Source organism: Pan troglodytes, chromosome 2, assembly GCF_028858775.2.
Source record: "Pan troglodytes isolate AG18354 chromosome 2, NHGRI_mPanTro3-v2.0_pri, whole genome shotgun sequence".
Taxonomy (NCBI): Eukaryota; Metazoa; Chordata; class Mammalia; order Primates; family Hominidae; genus Pan; species Pan troglodytes.
In genome coordinates this window covers 41,254,657-41,270,878 of record NC_086015.1, presented here as the reverse complement: position 1 = coordinate 41,270,878, position 16,222 = coordinate 41,254,657, and the positions used below count along the sequence as shown (strand labels likewise).

The 16,222-nt window shown below is 39.8% G+C and overlaps 1 protein-coding gene across 16 annotated transcripts in view; it reads right to left on the bottom strand.

Annotated features, from left to right (window-relative positions):
- The window catches only part of GOLGA4 (golgin A4), a 120,021-nt gene extending 104,084 nt beyond the window's left edge, over positions 1–15,937 (bottom strand). For 13 of the 16 annotated variants that reach the window (XM_009445170.4, XM_009445171.4, XM_009445173.4 and 10 more), the window contains exons 1-2: positions 15,459–15,639; positions 7,610–7,699 (exon numbers count right to left, since the gene is read on the bottom strand). In XM_009445170.4, coding sequence (XP_009443445.1) covers positions 7,610–7,699; positions 15,459–15,530 — 162 coding nt within the window. In that variant the 5' untranslated portion in view covers positions 15,531–15,639. Of the gene's footprint in view, positions 1–7,609; positions 7,700–15,458 lie in introns of all 16 variants that reach the window. The other 3 variants (XM_009445174.3, XM_054681659.1, XM_063805539.1) reach the window with 2 other exon arrangements.
- Positions 15,938–16,222: the final 285 nt, after the last annotated feature.

Below are 16,222 nucleotides of genomic sequence, written 5' to 3'. Positions count from 1 at the left end.
ACTCAAGATATACAGGTAGGCTCAGGCCAAATTTAGTTTAATTTATGCCAACAAATGAGATAAATGAAATGGACAAACTCCTAGAGATACACAAATTACCAAAACTAACTCAGGAAGAAGCAAAATCTGAACAGAGCTATAAAAAGTAGATACTGAATTAGTTATCAGAACACTTCCCTCAAAAAAAAGCCCAGGACACATGATTTCAATGGTAGATTCTACCAAACATTTAAAGAAGAATTAATAGCAATTCTTCACAAACTCTTGAAAAAACACAAGAGAGGTGAACACTTCCCAACTCGTTTCATGGGGCCTGTATTACTGATACAAAAACCAGGTTATCACAAAAAAAGAAAACTGCAGACCAGCATCTCTTATGAATATAGACACAAAAATCCTCAACAAAATACTAATGAATCAATCCAGTAATATATAAAAAAGATTATATACCAGAAACAAGTGACATTTATTGCAGGAATACATGGTTAATATAACCTCTGAAAACCAATTAATACAATATTCAATATAATAAAGGATTTAGGAAGGAATGTTTCTCATGTATTACTTTGAGGATACTTCCCAGTAATCCCTAAAACGATGCCTTTAAGCCATATAAGCCTTGAAACATAAAATAAATCTCTAAAATGTGCTTAAGAATTCTCAACAACTGGGGCCAGGTGTGATGGTTCATGCCTGTAATCCCAGCACTTTAGGAGTCCAAGGTGGGCAGATCACTTGAGGTCAGGCATTCGAGGCCAGCCTGGCCAACATGGTGAAACCTCATCTCTACTAAAAACACAAGTATTAGCTGGGCGTGGTGGCACATGCCTGTAATCCCAGCTATTCAGGAGGCTGAGGCAGGAGAATCACTTGAACCTGGGAGGTAGAGGTTGCAGTGAGCTGAGATCATGCCACTGCACTCCAGCCTGAGCAACAGAGCATATATATACAGAGCATATATATATGCTCTATATATATATCATATATATGCTTTATGTATATGCTCTCTCCATATATGCTATATATCTCATACATATACAGAGCATATATATATGCTATATATATCATACATATACAGAGCATATATATGCTATATATATAGCATATATATACAGAGCATATATATATACAGAGCATATATATACACACATATATATACACACATATATATACATATATACATATATATATATATAGATGAAAACACACCTAATTCTGGAATTTAATTTAAAAACAATATGAAAGTTGTTCGTGGATGAGGCCCCAGGATAACAATGGACATGTTTACTATGGCCCCTAATAAATAAGGAAGTGTCTCAGGAAGACAGCAAACCAGAGAGAGCGGGATAGGAGGCAAAATGAAGCTATCAATCCTTCCTTCATAAATTCAATAGGCAAAGTGACACAGAGATAACATCCCTAGGACCCTAATCCACATAATAGTCCATCTGTTCCCCTCCCCTCACACAAAGACCTAAAAAGAGGAAGGGGAGCAGCCCCTCCCCTCTTCCAAGACTGTCCCTAATAACTTACTTAGCACCTACTATGTGCAAGGTACCACACTAGAGATGTACATGCCTTCTTACTGGTAATCCCCAAAACTTCAAAAATTTCTCATTTTACAAATGAGAAAACCTGAGACTGAAAAGTTAACTTTAATAGATCTTTCAGTCAGCAAACAGCAAAGACAGGATGTAAACTTGGGCTGATCCAGGTAACACCAAAAACCATCTTTTCCTCACCAGTCTATTCCAGGTCTTATTCCAGGTCCTAATATAGTACATAGAATTTTACTCCCTTAAAAAAAATCATTAGACTCAGTTATAAAAAGAAAGTAGATACATGCTACAACACAAATGAATCTTGAAAACATTAAGCTAAGTAAAAGTGGTCAGACACAAAAGGTAACATATCGAATGATTCCATTTATATGAAATATCCAGAAAAGGTAAATCCATTAAGACAGAAAGCAAATTAATGGTTGCTAGGGGTTGGAGGAAGGAGTGGGAATGACTGCTTAATCAGCATGGGGTTTCATTTTGGGGTGATGGAAATGTTATGGAACTAGATAGATGTGATGAATGTACAACACTGGGAATGTACTGAACACTACTTAATTGTTTGCTTTAAATGGTTAATTTATGTTATATGAATTTAAACTCAATTAAAAAAAAAATCAGGGTCCCTTGAGCCCAGGAGCTGGAGGCCAGCCAGAGCAACATAGTGTGATACCCTATCTCTGAAAAAGTCCAGGTCCAATCTGGAGTGGGGCAGAGGATAGGAGGATGTTAGCTTCATTTGCCCTAGTTAATCCCTTACAGGATCCTACATTACATATTGCTCTAAAGCAACCCAGAACTAGGCAAGCAAAAAAGATTAACCTCAAGCAACAACAAGGACAGGAAGCCCTACTCTGAGGATAGTGGGGCTATGCCTAGGATCACCAGGAGAGAGTGCTATGATCAAATAGACAGATCTGCCATTTGCGCAGGATAGAGTACCCAGAGTAGACTTAATGTAGACTTCAGAGTCAATGCAAATTCAGTCTACTCTCCTCTGCCTTCAATGTTTATAATAATATAGATTTTTTTTATGTCCCTTTTTTTTTTTGAGATGGAGTTTTGCTTTTATTGCCCAGGCTGGAGTGCAATGGCACGACCTCGGCTCACTGCAACCTCCGCCTCCTGGGTTCAAGCGATTCTCCTGCCTTAGCCTCCCGAATAGCTGGGAGTATGGTATTGAATCAAAGACAAAGAGAACAGTGGAATGGAATATATAAAGCTCAGAAACAAAGCCACTCAAATATGGACATGAATATAAAGCATGAATGTAAAATGATACTCATTAAGACAGTGTGGTATCAAAGAGAACAATGGAACAGAATAGAGAACTCAGCCACTCAAATATGGACATATGGACCCAATTAATGAAAAAATGTAGAACAGTAGAGCAGTGTGAAAAAGATGAGACAACTGGATACACATACTGGAGGGGATGAAACTTGATCCCTACTTCACACCATATTGAAAAACCATTTCCTGGGCTCAAGGGATCCTCTTGCCTCAGCCTCCTGAGTAGCTGGGACTACAGGTGCACACCACTGTGACTGGCTTGGATTTATTTTAAGTGTTAAGTGTTTTTTTGTTTGTTTGTTTGTTTTTTTGGCCCTGTGCAGCGACTCATGCCTGTAATCCCAGCACTTTACGAGGCCAAGGTGGATGGATCACTTGAGCTCAGGAGGTTGAAGCTGCGTAGTGCTGAGATTGTGCCACTATGCTTCAACCTGGGCAACAGAGTGAGACCCTGTCTCAAAAAACAAAAAAAAAATGCTTGTTTTTTTTTTTTTAAAGAAAATGTGGAAATTTAGCTCAAAACATAAATATTTGTCCACCGCAACAGTAGACACAGTAAAGTCTACGTATCTGGAATGCTTAGGTGGTAGAATGGTTTCATTAAGTTAATTTCCTGATTTCATTAAGTTAAAAAAAGGCTTTGCCTTTTTATCTATTGCTGAAAATACTAATATGTCTACTTTCCTGTGTTGGTAAACACTGTATATAAACCCAAATAAATCTGTCTTTCTTTGGAGTGCCTCAGACTTCTTTATAAAAGGGACATATAAAGGTCAGGCATGGTGACTCATGCCTGTAATCCCAGCACTTCGGGAGGCCAAGGTGGATGGATCACCTGAGGTCGGGAGTTCAAGACCAGCCTGGCCGACATGGTGAAACTCTGTCTCTACTAAAAATACAAAAAGTTAGCCAGGCATGGTGGTGGGTGCCTGTAATCCCAGTTACTCGGGAGGTTGAGGCAGGGAGAATTGCTTGAACCCGGGAGGTGGAGGTTGCAGTGAGCTGAGATCGCACCACTGCACTCCAGCCTGGGTGACAGAGTGAGACTTTGCCTCAAAAATAATAATAATAATAATAATGATGATGACAACAAAACAAACCTATAAGGATTTTGACTGGGATTGCACTGAGTCTAAAGATAAGTTTGGAAAAAGCCTTAATACTGCAAATCAAACTTTATCATCTTTTTAGTATTATAAATAGCTTTCTACAGTAAGCCTTGTGGATATACATTTAAAATGCTATTGTTCTATAGGACAGATTTCTAGAAACGGGATTTCTAGATAATAGGGTATAAGTTAATTTAAAATATATATAAGCTATATATATAATATATAAGCTAATTTATATAATGTATATTATATACAATAGCTAATAATAATATAATAAGCTAATATATATAATATATTAGCTAATTTAAAAATTGTAAAAATACGGCCCGGCACAGTGGCTCGCGCCCGTAATCCCAGCACTTTGGGAGGCCGAGGCAGGCAGATCGCGAAGTCAAGAGATTGAGACCATTCTCAGCAACATGGTGAAACTCCATCTCAAGTAAAAATACAAAAAATTAGCTGGGCATGGTGGCGAATAGTCTCAACTACTAGGGAGGCTGAGGCAGGAGAGCCGCTTGAACCCAGGAGGCGGAGGTTGCAGTGAGCCAAGACTGCACCCCTGAACTCCAGCCTGGAGACTTTAAAACAATTAAAACAATTAAACAATTGTTTAACTAAAACAATTAATTTTTAATTAATTAAAACAATCTTTAAAACAATTAAAACAATTAAAAAAACAAAAAACAAACAAACCTTTATTTAGATGTTGACAGCAAAATAAACAAAAGGTACATAGTACAGTTTTTGCACTCAAAGTTCATGTCATATACACTATATCCTTGATGCACATACTGAAATGATCTGATAAAGTTGCATAAAAGTACAGAGTATATACAGTTTCCTGAGATCTTATTTTCTTAAGTATTATTTACATTATTGCATTTCTTTAACTTCACCATCTCAAATACAATATTGTTGAACTCAGTTTATACATATAACCTATTTGAATGAAAGCTGCAGTACTGAGTTGTAATGTTTTTGCAATCAGTATTAATGGCATCATTTCTATACTCAGTATATTGATTGACATTATAGTATATTAGTTTGCATACAATAAAGTGAAACACTGAAAATAGTGCAGAATTATGTTGATTGCTACCATTTTTTTTTTTTTTTTGAGACAGTGTCTCGCTCTGTCGCCCAGGCTAGAGTGCAGTGGCACGATCTCAGCTCACTACAACCTCCACCTCCTGAGTTCAATCGATTCTCCTGCCTCAGCCTCCCAAATAGCTGGGATTACAGGGACGTGTCACCACGTCTGGCTAATTTTTGTATTTTTTTAGGGTTTCACCATATTGATCAGGCTGGTCTCGAACTCCTGGCCTCAACTGATCTGCCCACCTCGGCCTCCCAAAGTGCTGGGATTACAGGCGTGAGCCACCATGCCCGGCTGACTGCTACCATTGCTTTTTTAAAATACTTTTTAAAAATCTAGGATGCTTTAAAATAATTTAATTGAATATACCTTTACAAAATAATTATTTCTGAAAGATTTGGTTTTAGCACTCTTTTACAATCGACCAAGTCAGCTTAAAGGTTATTTATTTCTTTCTAAATTTTAATATTAACAATCCTAGCTAAGAGATGGTTTCGGATAGAATGACAAAGCATTGTCATCACTTCATCTCCTTGCTTTTTAAGCTTTTTTGACAACTTTAACAGGTACTTTGACCACAGAGTGCAATCTAAACCTTACTTCAACTTATTTTATAATAAATAAAGGATTTTTCAATTATATAATTAAGTTTTTTGTTAAAAGGACATTAAATTAATTTTTTCATTATCTTCCTGTACCCTATGCGGTTTCTCATTTTGTTAAACTTCTAAGATAGAAGGTACTGTCAGGGATGGGAAATGGATGGGAACCAGGCTTTTTTTTTTTTTTGAAAGACAGGGTCTTACTGTGTCACCTAGGCTGGTGCAATCATGGTTCACTGCAGCTTCGACCTCCGAGGCTCAAGTAATCCCCCTGCCTTAGCCTCCTGAGTAGCTGGGACCACACAGGTGCATGCCACCATACCTGGCTAATTTTATTTTATTTTATTTTTGCAGAAACAGGGTCTCACTCTGTTGCCCAGGCTGGTCTCAAACTCCTGGACTCAAGCAATCCTCCTGCCTTGGCCTCCCAAAGCGCTGGGATTACAGGCATGAGCCACCATACTTGGCCTAAAACTAAGAACTTCTGTTCATCAAAGGACATCATTAAAATGAATGGCAAGCCACTGAGTGGAAGATAGCTGCAAGACATATATTCAACAAAAAACTCCTAAGTATTCTATATTTTTAAAAAAACTCCTACAAATCAGTTTTAAAAAAAGATAATCCAATAGAAAAATGGGCAAGGGACTTAAGCACTCACAAAAGACATCAAACGGGCAATAAACAGATGAAAATGCTCAATCTCGTTAGTTATCAGAGAATGCAAATTAAAACCAAAATGAAAGACCACCAGAACAGCTGAAATGAAAAAGACTGTTTTCCAGCATATTTACACAGAGTAGAAAAATAAAGACTCTCAAAAATAGGGCAAAAGCAACTTTCATAAGCTCTTGGTGAGACTTTAAATTTCTACAACCACTCTGGAAAACCATCAGCATTATCTTCTTATGTGTTAAAATGGAGCAGTGATTCTACTCCAAAGTACATACCAACAGAAATGCAGGTACATGTACACCAAAAAAAAGTACAATAATGTTGATGGCAACATAATTCATAGTAGCCAAAACCTGTAGACAACCCAAATGTTTAACTACAATGTTTACATTTAGAAAGCATATTTAACAGGTAAAACTATTAGAAAAAAAAAAAAAAAAGGAAGCAAGCAAATACCAAAAATTCAGGATGGTGGTAATCCTTCAGGGGGAAAGGGAGCACGACAGTGCTGACAGTGTTCCTTTGCTTGACCTGGGAGGATTCACTTCATGATAATTTGCTGACCTGTGCATTTATGTTTTACCTTCTTTTTGTATGTGTGTTACACTTCACAGAAAAAAAAGTTGGAAATAATGAGTTTTAATGCCAGCTGCTGGTTACATGGAATAAGTTAAATAAGTTACTTCTGTTTCCACTCACCAGCTTGAAAAAATGATGCTATGTTGAACAAATTTATCAAATTATTCTGAAAACTTCAACTATTAAATCCAGAACATATTATCCTCTCAAATTAAGGTTCTCAACAAACCATACTTTATAAAGCATAATTGGGAGAATCACTTGAGCCCAGGAGTTCAAGACCAGCCTGAGCAACATAGTGGGACCCCGTCTACGAAAAATTTAAACGTTAGCCACGCAGGTGGCGTGCGCCTATAGTCCCAGCTACTCAGGAGGCTGAAGTTAGAGGATCACTTGAATCCAGAAGGTCAAGGCTGCAATGAGCAGTGATCGTGCCACCACACTCTAGCCTGGGTGACAGAACCAGACCCTGTCTCAAAAACATACATACATACAGACAGACAGACAGACAGACATAAATCATAACTGCTATTTGTGAAAAAAAAAAAAAGACTAATTGTGTTACTAATAAAAACTCTACCTAGGAATTAAATAGCTGACCTGTCAAAATAGTTTCCCATTTTGTTATCAACAGCATACATTTTAGATTAGTTTCTTTTGAGAGGTATACTAGAAAAGGAATTCCAAACTTACCTCTCTATTGGGTGTACCTTCATCAAGTTGCTCTGTAAATGAAGATGTCCTGCTCCTCGTTCTTGTTGGTGTTGAAGAATTGGAGGAAGCCTAGATTTAAAAATTATTGCACAAATTAGCAAGACTATATTGACTAGTGAACTATGTACTAGGTAGTCCTTCTCTCAGTCCATGCCCAAAGAATTCAGTGAAAGAAAGGAAAAGAGCAAAAACACGAAAAGCAGAAAAGGATAACAAATATAATCAACTAGAAAACCCAGGCTACCTACTAAGTCCCTGGCCTAACTCTGCCACCAACTAGAACTATGATCTTAGCTACATGAACTTTTTGAGGACTATGTGTCTCCATATATAAAATAAAGTTGCTATACCAATGTAAGATGATAATATTAGAGAAAACTGAAGCCAGGTGAGGGGTATATAAAAACTCTCTGCACTATCTTTAGAACTTTTCTATAAACCAAAATTATTCCAAAATTAGAAGTTCATTTAAAAAAAAAAAGGCTGGCAATTCAATCTGTAAGATCCCTTCTACCTTCTAGCTCTAACGTTCAATAGTATGAAATGCACAGATAAACAGCACTTGCCCACCTAATTAATGGCCTTGCTTTGAGCCTACCTTGAATACCACTGCTAAATACTGAGATGCTATTCCATTTAGCTCTGTAATTGACAGCCTGACTCCTATAATCCTCAATGCAAAAAAACTCAGGAGAAAGGGCTCAAAATTTAAACTAGAGGTCTGGGGTCTACTCTAAGGCGAGCTAAAAACAACCCTAAAAGTATAAAACCAAAATTTCGAAATCCCCCTACACCCACAGCAAAATAGATCTGAACTCAGATCTATTTTGAGAAATGAATGAGTCATGATACCTTACCTCTTTTTGTAGTCTGCACTTTACAAAAGGCAGTTAATAAATATTTGTCAAATAAATGAATGAATGAATAAACAAATGGAACTCTGGTCTGTGGTATCTGTGCACAAACTGCTGTGGTTAGGGTGGAACTGAGAGGTCGTGAGGAATAGTATACAAATATACACATACTCTATATACACATATATACATCCAGACAGACATATACATATCTAGCTTATGATAAAAGTAACATTTTGCATCAGGATAGACATTCAATAAATGTTGGGACAACTGGCCATCCATATGGGGCAAGACACAGAAATCAGATCCTTCATACTTAAGCTATATTAAAGATTTAATTTTTTTTATTGAAATACAAAAAATTCAAGAGTCTATTTCTACAATCTCTGAATGGGAAAGAGATTTTTATGTGAAAAACAAATCAAAGCAGCAGTTTAATTGGGAGGTGAGGAAAAGCATCTACAAATATGACAAAAGTTTAATAACCTTTTTTCTATAAACAGCTCTTATAAGTCCGTAAGTTAGAACTCAGAAAACTTACTAACCCAATCTTCTTTTTATCTGAGACAGGGTAACCTGAGCTCCATCAATGAAACACGAGACTTCGAGTCATAAGTGAGTGATGTGAAAAAACAGACATACAAATAAAGTTCATCATCTGATGACAATGGAGACAGAACTTCATGCACCCACGCAAATATAAGCTGTGAAGTGACAGATGCAATGCTGGTGCCAAGCTGAAGCAGCTGCAACACAGAGTAGTCTCCCCAGTATAACTGGACGTAGCAATCAGCTCAGACTTTTGGGACCTCAGGGAAATTCTGTAGCGTAAAGAGTCTTCAATAAATTCTTTTTCTGCTTACCTAGATTGACTTTTTGTTGCTTACAACTAAGAACTCCAACACCTTCTAAAAGATGAACCAGAAAAATCAATACAACAGATGAAATTAGCTATGTGCAGAAGTCACCTTAAGGGATGACACATCCTCTCCCACCGAAGACAAAACAGGAAGAATAAGGACTTAAAAACATGAACAAGAGTAGTGGTGTGCGCCTGTAATCCCAGGTACTCAGGAGGCTGAGGCAGGAGAATTGCTTCAACTGCAGAGGTTGGAGTGAGCCAAGATTGCACCACTACACTCCAGCCTGGGTGACAGAGCAAGACTCCGTCTCAAAAAAAAAAGCATATAAACAAGAAAATCAATCAATGTGAAATAAAGTTGAAGCCTTAGCAATGGTTTAAATGTCTAGAAAATATGTGACTAAAAGTCAACATTATACTTAGAAAATGGCAAGGGAAAGCACAGTCACTGTGTAGTATTAGTCTCAGTCTTGGAATAAGTTTGAGCCTACCTTAAACACCACGTTCAAATTACAAATGTTCAAAGAACATCAGAAATAGCTTTCATTAAAGTTGAGATAAATTCAATAAACCCTTCCCACACCTAGAGCCATAATTTGCAAACCATGCCAGTGCCAGCTTCAAAGGCTGTAGGTGCCTCAAAGGCTGCCACTATGGGGGCAGCCTTTTGTATCTATGTATTTATAAATGATTATATCTAAGAACTCCTTTAATAAAATGGTCACTGGGTGGTAAAAAGTTAGAAAAGTACTACTAGACTACAGGAAATACCTCTTGACTAATCAACTCTCTCTGTTGTGATTCCATAATGTCTAAGAAATCTCTAGGTTATTAATTCAGCTTTCCAAATATCCAGATGCCAGGAAAGGGCTACCTTAGACAGTGACCTTCCAACTGCTTAAAAAGTATACCTCACTGCAAATCTGAAAAATTGGCATTACGTCTTACACCTTGGCCTCATATGGTCTAATCAGTAACTGAGAGCCTCATCAGCTCTGGAGAAACTGACAAAAAATCAAATAACGGGGTTTACAAAGTTTAACAGATTCTAAAACATACTCTCCCCAGAAAAGCAGTACTATCTAGCAAAACGTGGCCTGATGACTTGTTGATCTTCCTCTGGATCTTCCTCTGGAGTTGTAAGAGTAAGAATTATACGAGAAAATGGATGTGAGTATAAAGTATATAACAGTGCATAAAGAACTAACTGTACTTCAGCATTTGCCCAGGTGCCTGGTTCCTTAATGGGCTATCCTCACTTCAAGATATAAAGGGATTTAGGTTCCTTCAAACCAAACTTGAGCTGATTAATTGCAATAGCCATAAGAAATCTGAGTCAGCTTTCTAAGCTGTTAACCAAAAAACCTGACAGCTACATCCAGACCCACAATTAATATTTTATTGCCCACTACCTAATTATTAACTGACCACAGTTATACTCAATTTCAGTGTAAGAAAAACCATTTTGGCTGTGCACAGTGGCTCATGCCTGTAATCCCAACACTTTGAGAGGCCAAGGCAAGACGATCACTTGAGGCCAGGAGTTCAAGACTGCCTGAGTAACACAGTAAGACCCCGACTCTACAAAAACTTAAGAAAAACCATTTTAGTCATTGTGATAAGCAAAATTGTAAGGTGACCCCAAATGACCCCTGCCCTGTGAATATAATGAGCTATCACTCTCATAATTGTTATATTACAGGGCAAAGGGATTTTAAAGGCATATTTAAGGTTACTAGGTTACTAATCAGTTGACCATGAGTTCATCAAAAGATTACCTGGATGGATCTAAACTAATTACATAAGCCCTTCAAATATGGGTCTAGAGGGCAGAGGGACGTACTTCTGCTGTCCTGAAAGAAAGCAAAATGCCTACAGGGGCACGTGGCAAGGAGTTGCTGGTAGCCTCTAAGCCGAAAGTGGTCAGCAAGAAATGAAGGCCCCAGTCCTATAACCAGAAAGGACTGAATTCTACCACAACCACATGGGCATACAAAAGGATCCTGAGCTTCAGATGAGAAAGCAGCTTGGACAACATATTGATTTTAGCCTTGCAAGACCCTGAGCAGAGAACCCAGTCATGCCATGCCAGACTTCTGACCTACAGAACTATAAAATAATAACTGGGTTATTAGGCACTAAGGTTGTGGTAACTTGTTATGCAATATTAGAAAACTAATCCAGTCATCCTTAGGAATAAGCCTTGAATCCCTTGTCCCTATACCATGACTTTTCATTATCCATCAAGGCTCTACTCAGATGTCACCCTGATCTTCTCCAGAAATGCCTTATTTTGCACAACTACAACACCCTGTATATATCACTATTACACTGAAAGTACTTGTCTCTCAACTCCATTGTGTAGGGACTACATAGACCCTTCAAAGCAAATGCAACATCCAGCAGAGGACCTAGGCATTCACTGTTCACAACTAACATCTGGTTCATTTCACTCTCCCTACAACACCTATGGATTAGTCACGGCAGAGACACAGCCATTGAATCCTCATCACAGCACTGTTGTAAGTCACTGCCAAATCAATTTGACATCCCAGTTCTAAATGAGCAGTCAAAGTAACTTGGGGTTAATTCTTCAAATAAACCTTTATATTTTAGGTACCAAACTTATTAAAGCCTTTCATCATGTTCTTAATAAACTACCTTCTGATCTAAATGTTTTCTCTGGGACTCATGCTTTCCCCAATTTCAAGACTGAAACTATTTAGTAAACTTGGATTTACAATAAGGCTATGTCCCTTCAGAAAGGACTCTTTTCCCTGTTATCTGTGGAACTGTTTGCTGGTTTGTTTTTATTTTTTAAATTTATATCACATAAACTATTATTTTGGGGTCTCACTCTAAAAGAGTGAGGTCAGCTGCCATCTCTGAGCTGAGGGAAAAAAAGAAGGGATGATTCTGCAGGCATAAGGAGGGGCGTATATGTTGATTTTTTAAAAATATACATAACATAAAATTTACCATTTTAAACATTTGTAGCTGTACAATTCAGTGGCATGAACTACATTCACACTGTTGTGGAATCACCACCATCCATCACCAGTACGTTTTCATCTTTCCAAACTAAAACTCTGTACCCACTAAACAGTAACTCCCCATTCTCTCCTCTCTCCAGCCTTTGGCAACAACCATTCTATTTTGTCTGTAAGAATTTGACTACTCTAGGTACCTCAATTAAGTGGAGTCATGTATTCGTCCTTTTGTATCTGTACTTCTATAATTTTTAAGTTTTAGAAGTACTTGAAAAGGCTAAAAATGTTTTAAAATATTTGTATTCATGTACTACATATATCCCAAGAAATTACAATGTCCGTATTACTTCTTGATGTTTCTTTTATTGACTTAGTTCTTTAAGGAGTTTAAAAATCCAAAATAGGTATTTGTTGTTAAAACATATTTTTTTTTTTTTTTGAGACGGAGTCTCGCTCTGTCTCCCAGGCTGGAGTGCAGTGGCACGATCTCAGTTCATTGCAACCTCTGCCTCCCAGGTTCAAGCAATTCTCCTGCCTCGGCCTCTGGAGTAGCCAGGATTACAGGCGTGCGCCACCACGCCCCACTAATTTTTGTAGACCTCAGGTGATCCGCCCGCCTTGGCCTCCCAAAGTGCTGGGATTACAGGCATGAGCCACGGTGCCAGGCCAGAAATGGGATTTTGCCATCTTGGCCAGGCTGGTCTTGAACTACTGAGTTCAAGCGATTCAAAGTGCTGGGATTACAGGCGTAAGGCCACCATACCAGGCCACATTTTTTGTTTCTAAGATCACAACAATTCACAAGCAAGGAGAAAAATATATGGCAGGCAGAAAGAAAGGTTACAAAATAATTATCAAAAGTAGACCACGAATGGCCAGGCGCAGTGGCTCACGCCTGTAATCCCAGCATTTTGGGAGGCCGGGGCTGGCGGATCACCAGAGGTCCGGAGTTGGAGACCAGCCTGGCCAACATAGTGAATATACATATAATCCAAAAGGATTATTTTAAACCTTTCGTACACAAAGTGATTTTATTTGATCCAGATGCCCTGTCTCACCAGAAGCATTAAGCTATAGAAACAGAGCTCTTATATCTTAGTTTGTGACTAGCTTATTATTACTAAAAACCTCTTTGTTAATGAACAAAAACAATTCATTTTCACGAAGAAAAGCTAAACACTACAAATAAGAAAAAGCACAGTCAATAATTCACCAGCACCTTAAAGTATATTCTTCTTAAACTAGTTTTACTATGTGTGTATATAAATACACTTACATACAGATTCTTTTTCCCAAAACTGGGATCACATTTTACCTGCTGCTTCTGTCTTTTAACACGAATATCTTTCTGCGTTAATACTTTTCTGAAGACTCTAACACTAGCTGCGTAACATTAGGCAAGTTACTTCACCTCTTCGAGCCTCACTCCTTCATCTATAAAACAGGAATTATAGTATTATCTACCTCACAGGTTTATGTGAGATTAAATAATCTGTGTAAATACTAAGCAAAATGTCTGGTACATACTAAGGACACAGTAAATGTTGACTTTTTATGGCTGCATAATAACCTATCAAGCATAACTAATTGCCTGATAAAATTTAACCAATTCTCTATTGTTGGACATTTTTGGCTAGTTTTTAACCTATTAAAACAACATTGACATGAAAATCCATAGAGCTAAATCTTTAATACAACCTAAATTTTCTTAGAATAAATTTCTAGAAATGGAATCCTGGCTCAATTACATTTTATACATTCCCAAGTGGAAGTGCCTTACATTCACTAACATGCCCATTTCCTCACATTCCTCATCTCTACCTCACTTTTAAAGTTTATCTTTGTTTCTTAATTAACAGTGTTTTGTAAAATTGTAAATGACTGCAATAGATGGTATCAAAAGGACAATCTTTACCACTTAAATTTTAATTACCATTTGCACTTGAGAAAAGAAGCAACCCTTCAGTGTTGTGTTCTGATGTTTTTCTCAAGCACTGTTTTACTACACGAGCTTTACATTTAAAAAGAACAGCTTCAATGTATAGTTTCAGAATAAACCTAATGCAATCGTTGTATGTTAAGAATTTAGAAATGCCTCCAAGTTAGTCAAAACTCAGCTTTTCTTGCAACCGCAAGCAAAGACCAAAAACCCTAAAATTAAGGGACAGATCTGCTCAGTCTGTTGAAATTCAAAAAGGCTGGGAAGAAATCAAGCAGAAACCGACGTCTTCGCTGTTAAGACCCTGTGCTGCCAGCATCGAAACATCTCCAGTGAACGCTTAGGAAATTGTTTCTTTAAATTAATACTACTTAACACGCCTCCTTTTCCCTGGAAACGCATTTCCTAAAGCAACAGCATTCCTGAAAAACAAGCATAACCCTGTCCGCAGAGCAGCAGAGCAGCAAGACTTAAAAAGCAGAGCAGAGCTCCGGACAGGCAGAGTGTCTGCCTCTCCGCCCGCCAGTCCCGGATTAACCAAGTTATGCGAAGTGACTAACTCGTGACAGCCTCGGGCGCTGGACGCCGGCCACGCCGCCACCTCTTTCAGGTCCCACCGCTCCTACCAGCAGCCTGACCCAGGATGGCTCTACTCCCCAGCCTTCAATCCCTGGACCTGGGTTTGGAATTAGGAGACTTCCGTCGAGGGTCAATTGTACGGGATCCTGGCCATTCCACACAAAATCTCACGACTGGCAAAAGAGAGGGGGACACCTCGAGCAGAGGTCAGATATCACAAGGGACCCGGGTTTTCCCACCCCGCCCTCATTCCCAGCGTGGGGTCTCAGATGAGTGGGGAAACCTCAAATACGGATCAGAAATCATGCAAGTTCGCACTCTGGCCTTAGGAAAAAACTCTTAACGGAGATGGGATGTCACGAGGGATCCAGCCACCCCCATCCACTCATTACTGGATGAAGTTTTGCGATGGGAAAATCCAGGTCAGGAGTTACGGACGACCTGCACCGCCCGGAGCTCCTTCTGGGTCCGGAGTTTGGGAAGAGTGCGGGTTAGGGGTCAAAGGTCACGGAAGAACTTTCCCACTCCCCCCGCCTCTTTCGTCCGCGGGCCGGTTCAAGGGGTATTCGGAACCAGGGGAGAAGAGCGGCGGCCATCGTACCTGAGCAGGGGCCAGCGCCTGCTGGAGCTGCTGCTGCTCCTCGCTGATCTTTTGCTTCAGTTTCTTGAACATGGCGCAGCGTACGTAGCGTCCTGAGTGTCAACGAAACCTGAGGGGCGAGAGCCCGGGGAGTCCCGGCCGCGACGGCTACGGCGACTTCTCTACACCAGGGACAGCGGGGGCCGGGCCTCGCCGTCTCCTCCTTGAGCCTGTGTGCAAGTCCGGACACTCGTCCTGAGGGTGTCGGCGTCGCCGCCGCCGCGTCTCTTTCTTCCGGGTGCCACTGGCTGGCTTCGGCCCCCCATCCAGCCCCGGGAGCCGCGGCGGCGACGACAACGGCAGCAGGTGAACTGTCCGCCAAGGGCGCTTGCGCGGCCTACGTGGAGCTCACAGAGGCTAACTACGGAGCACCGGATGGGACAAGCACAATGTCGGGTCCCGCACATGCGCGCTTGGCCGGTCGCTTCCGAATTCGCTGCACTGGAGGACGCAAGGTTCGGTCCTGCCTGATTTCGTTGCGTGCGGAGACCGCCGTCGCGGCTCAGAACCGGAGCGTGGGCTAGTCTGAACACTACCCTGACTCTCACCTGGGCTTTGGCCCTGCGAAATCAGACGGGGAGAGTGCTGCTTCTATCGATGGCAGCAGGGCCGACGGGCCCACCGCAAAGAACACAGGGATGAGCGTCCAGGATGGGAGAAGGGGAGATCCAGAGAACCTGACGCGGGCCCTAATTGATAGTGTTCTTTTCTTTAGTAGCTGTAGC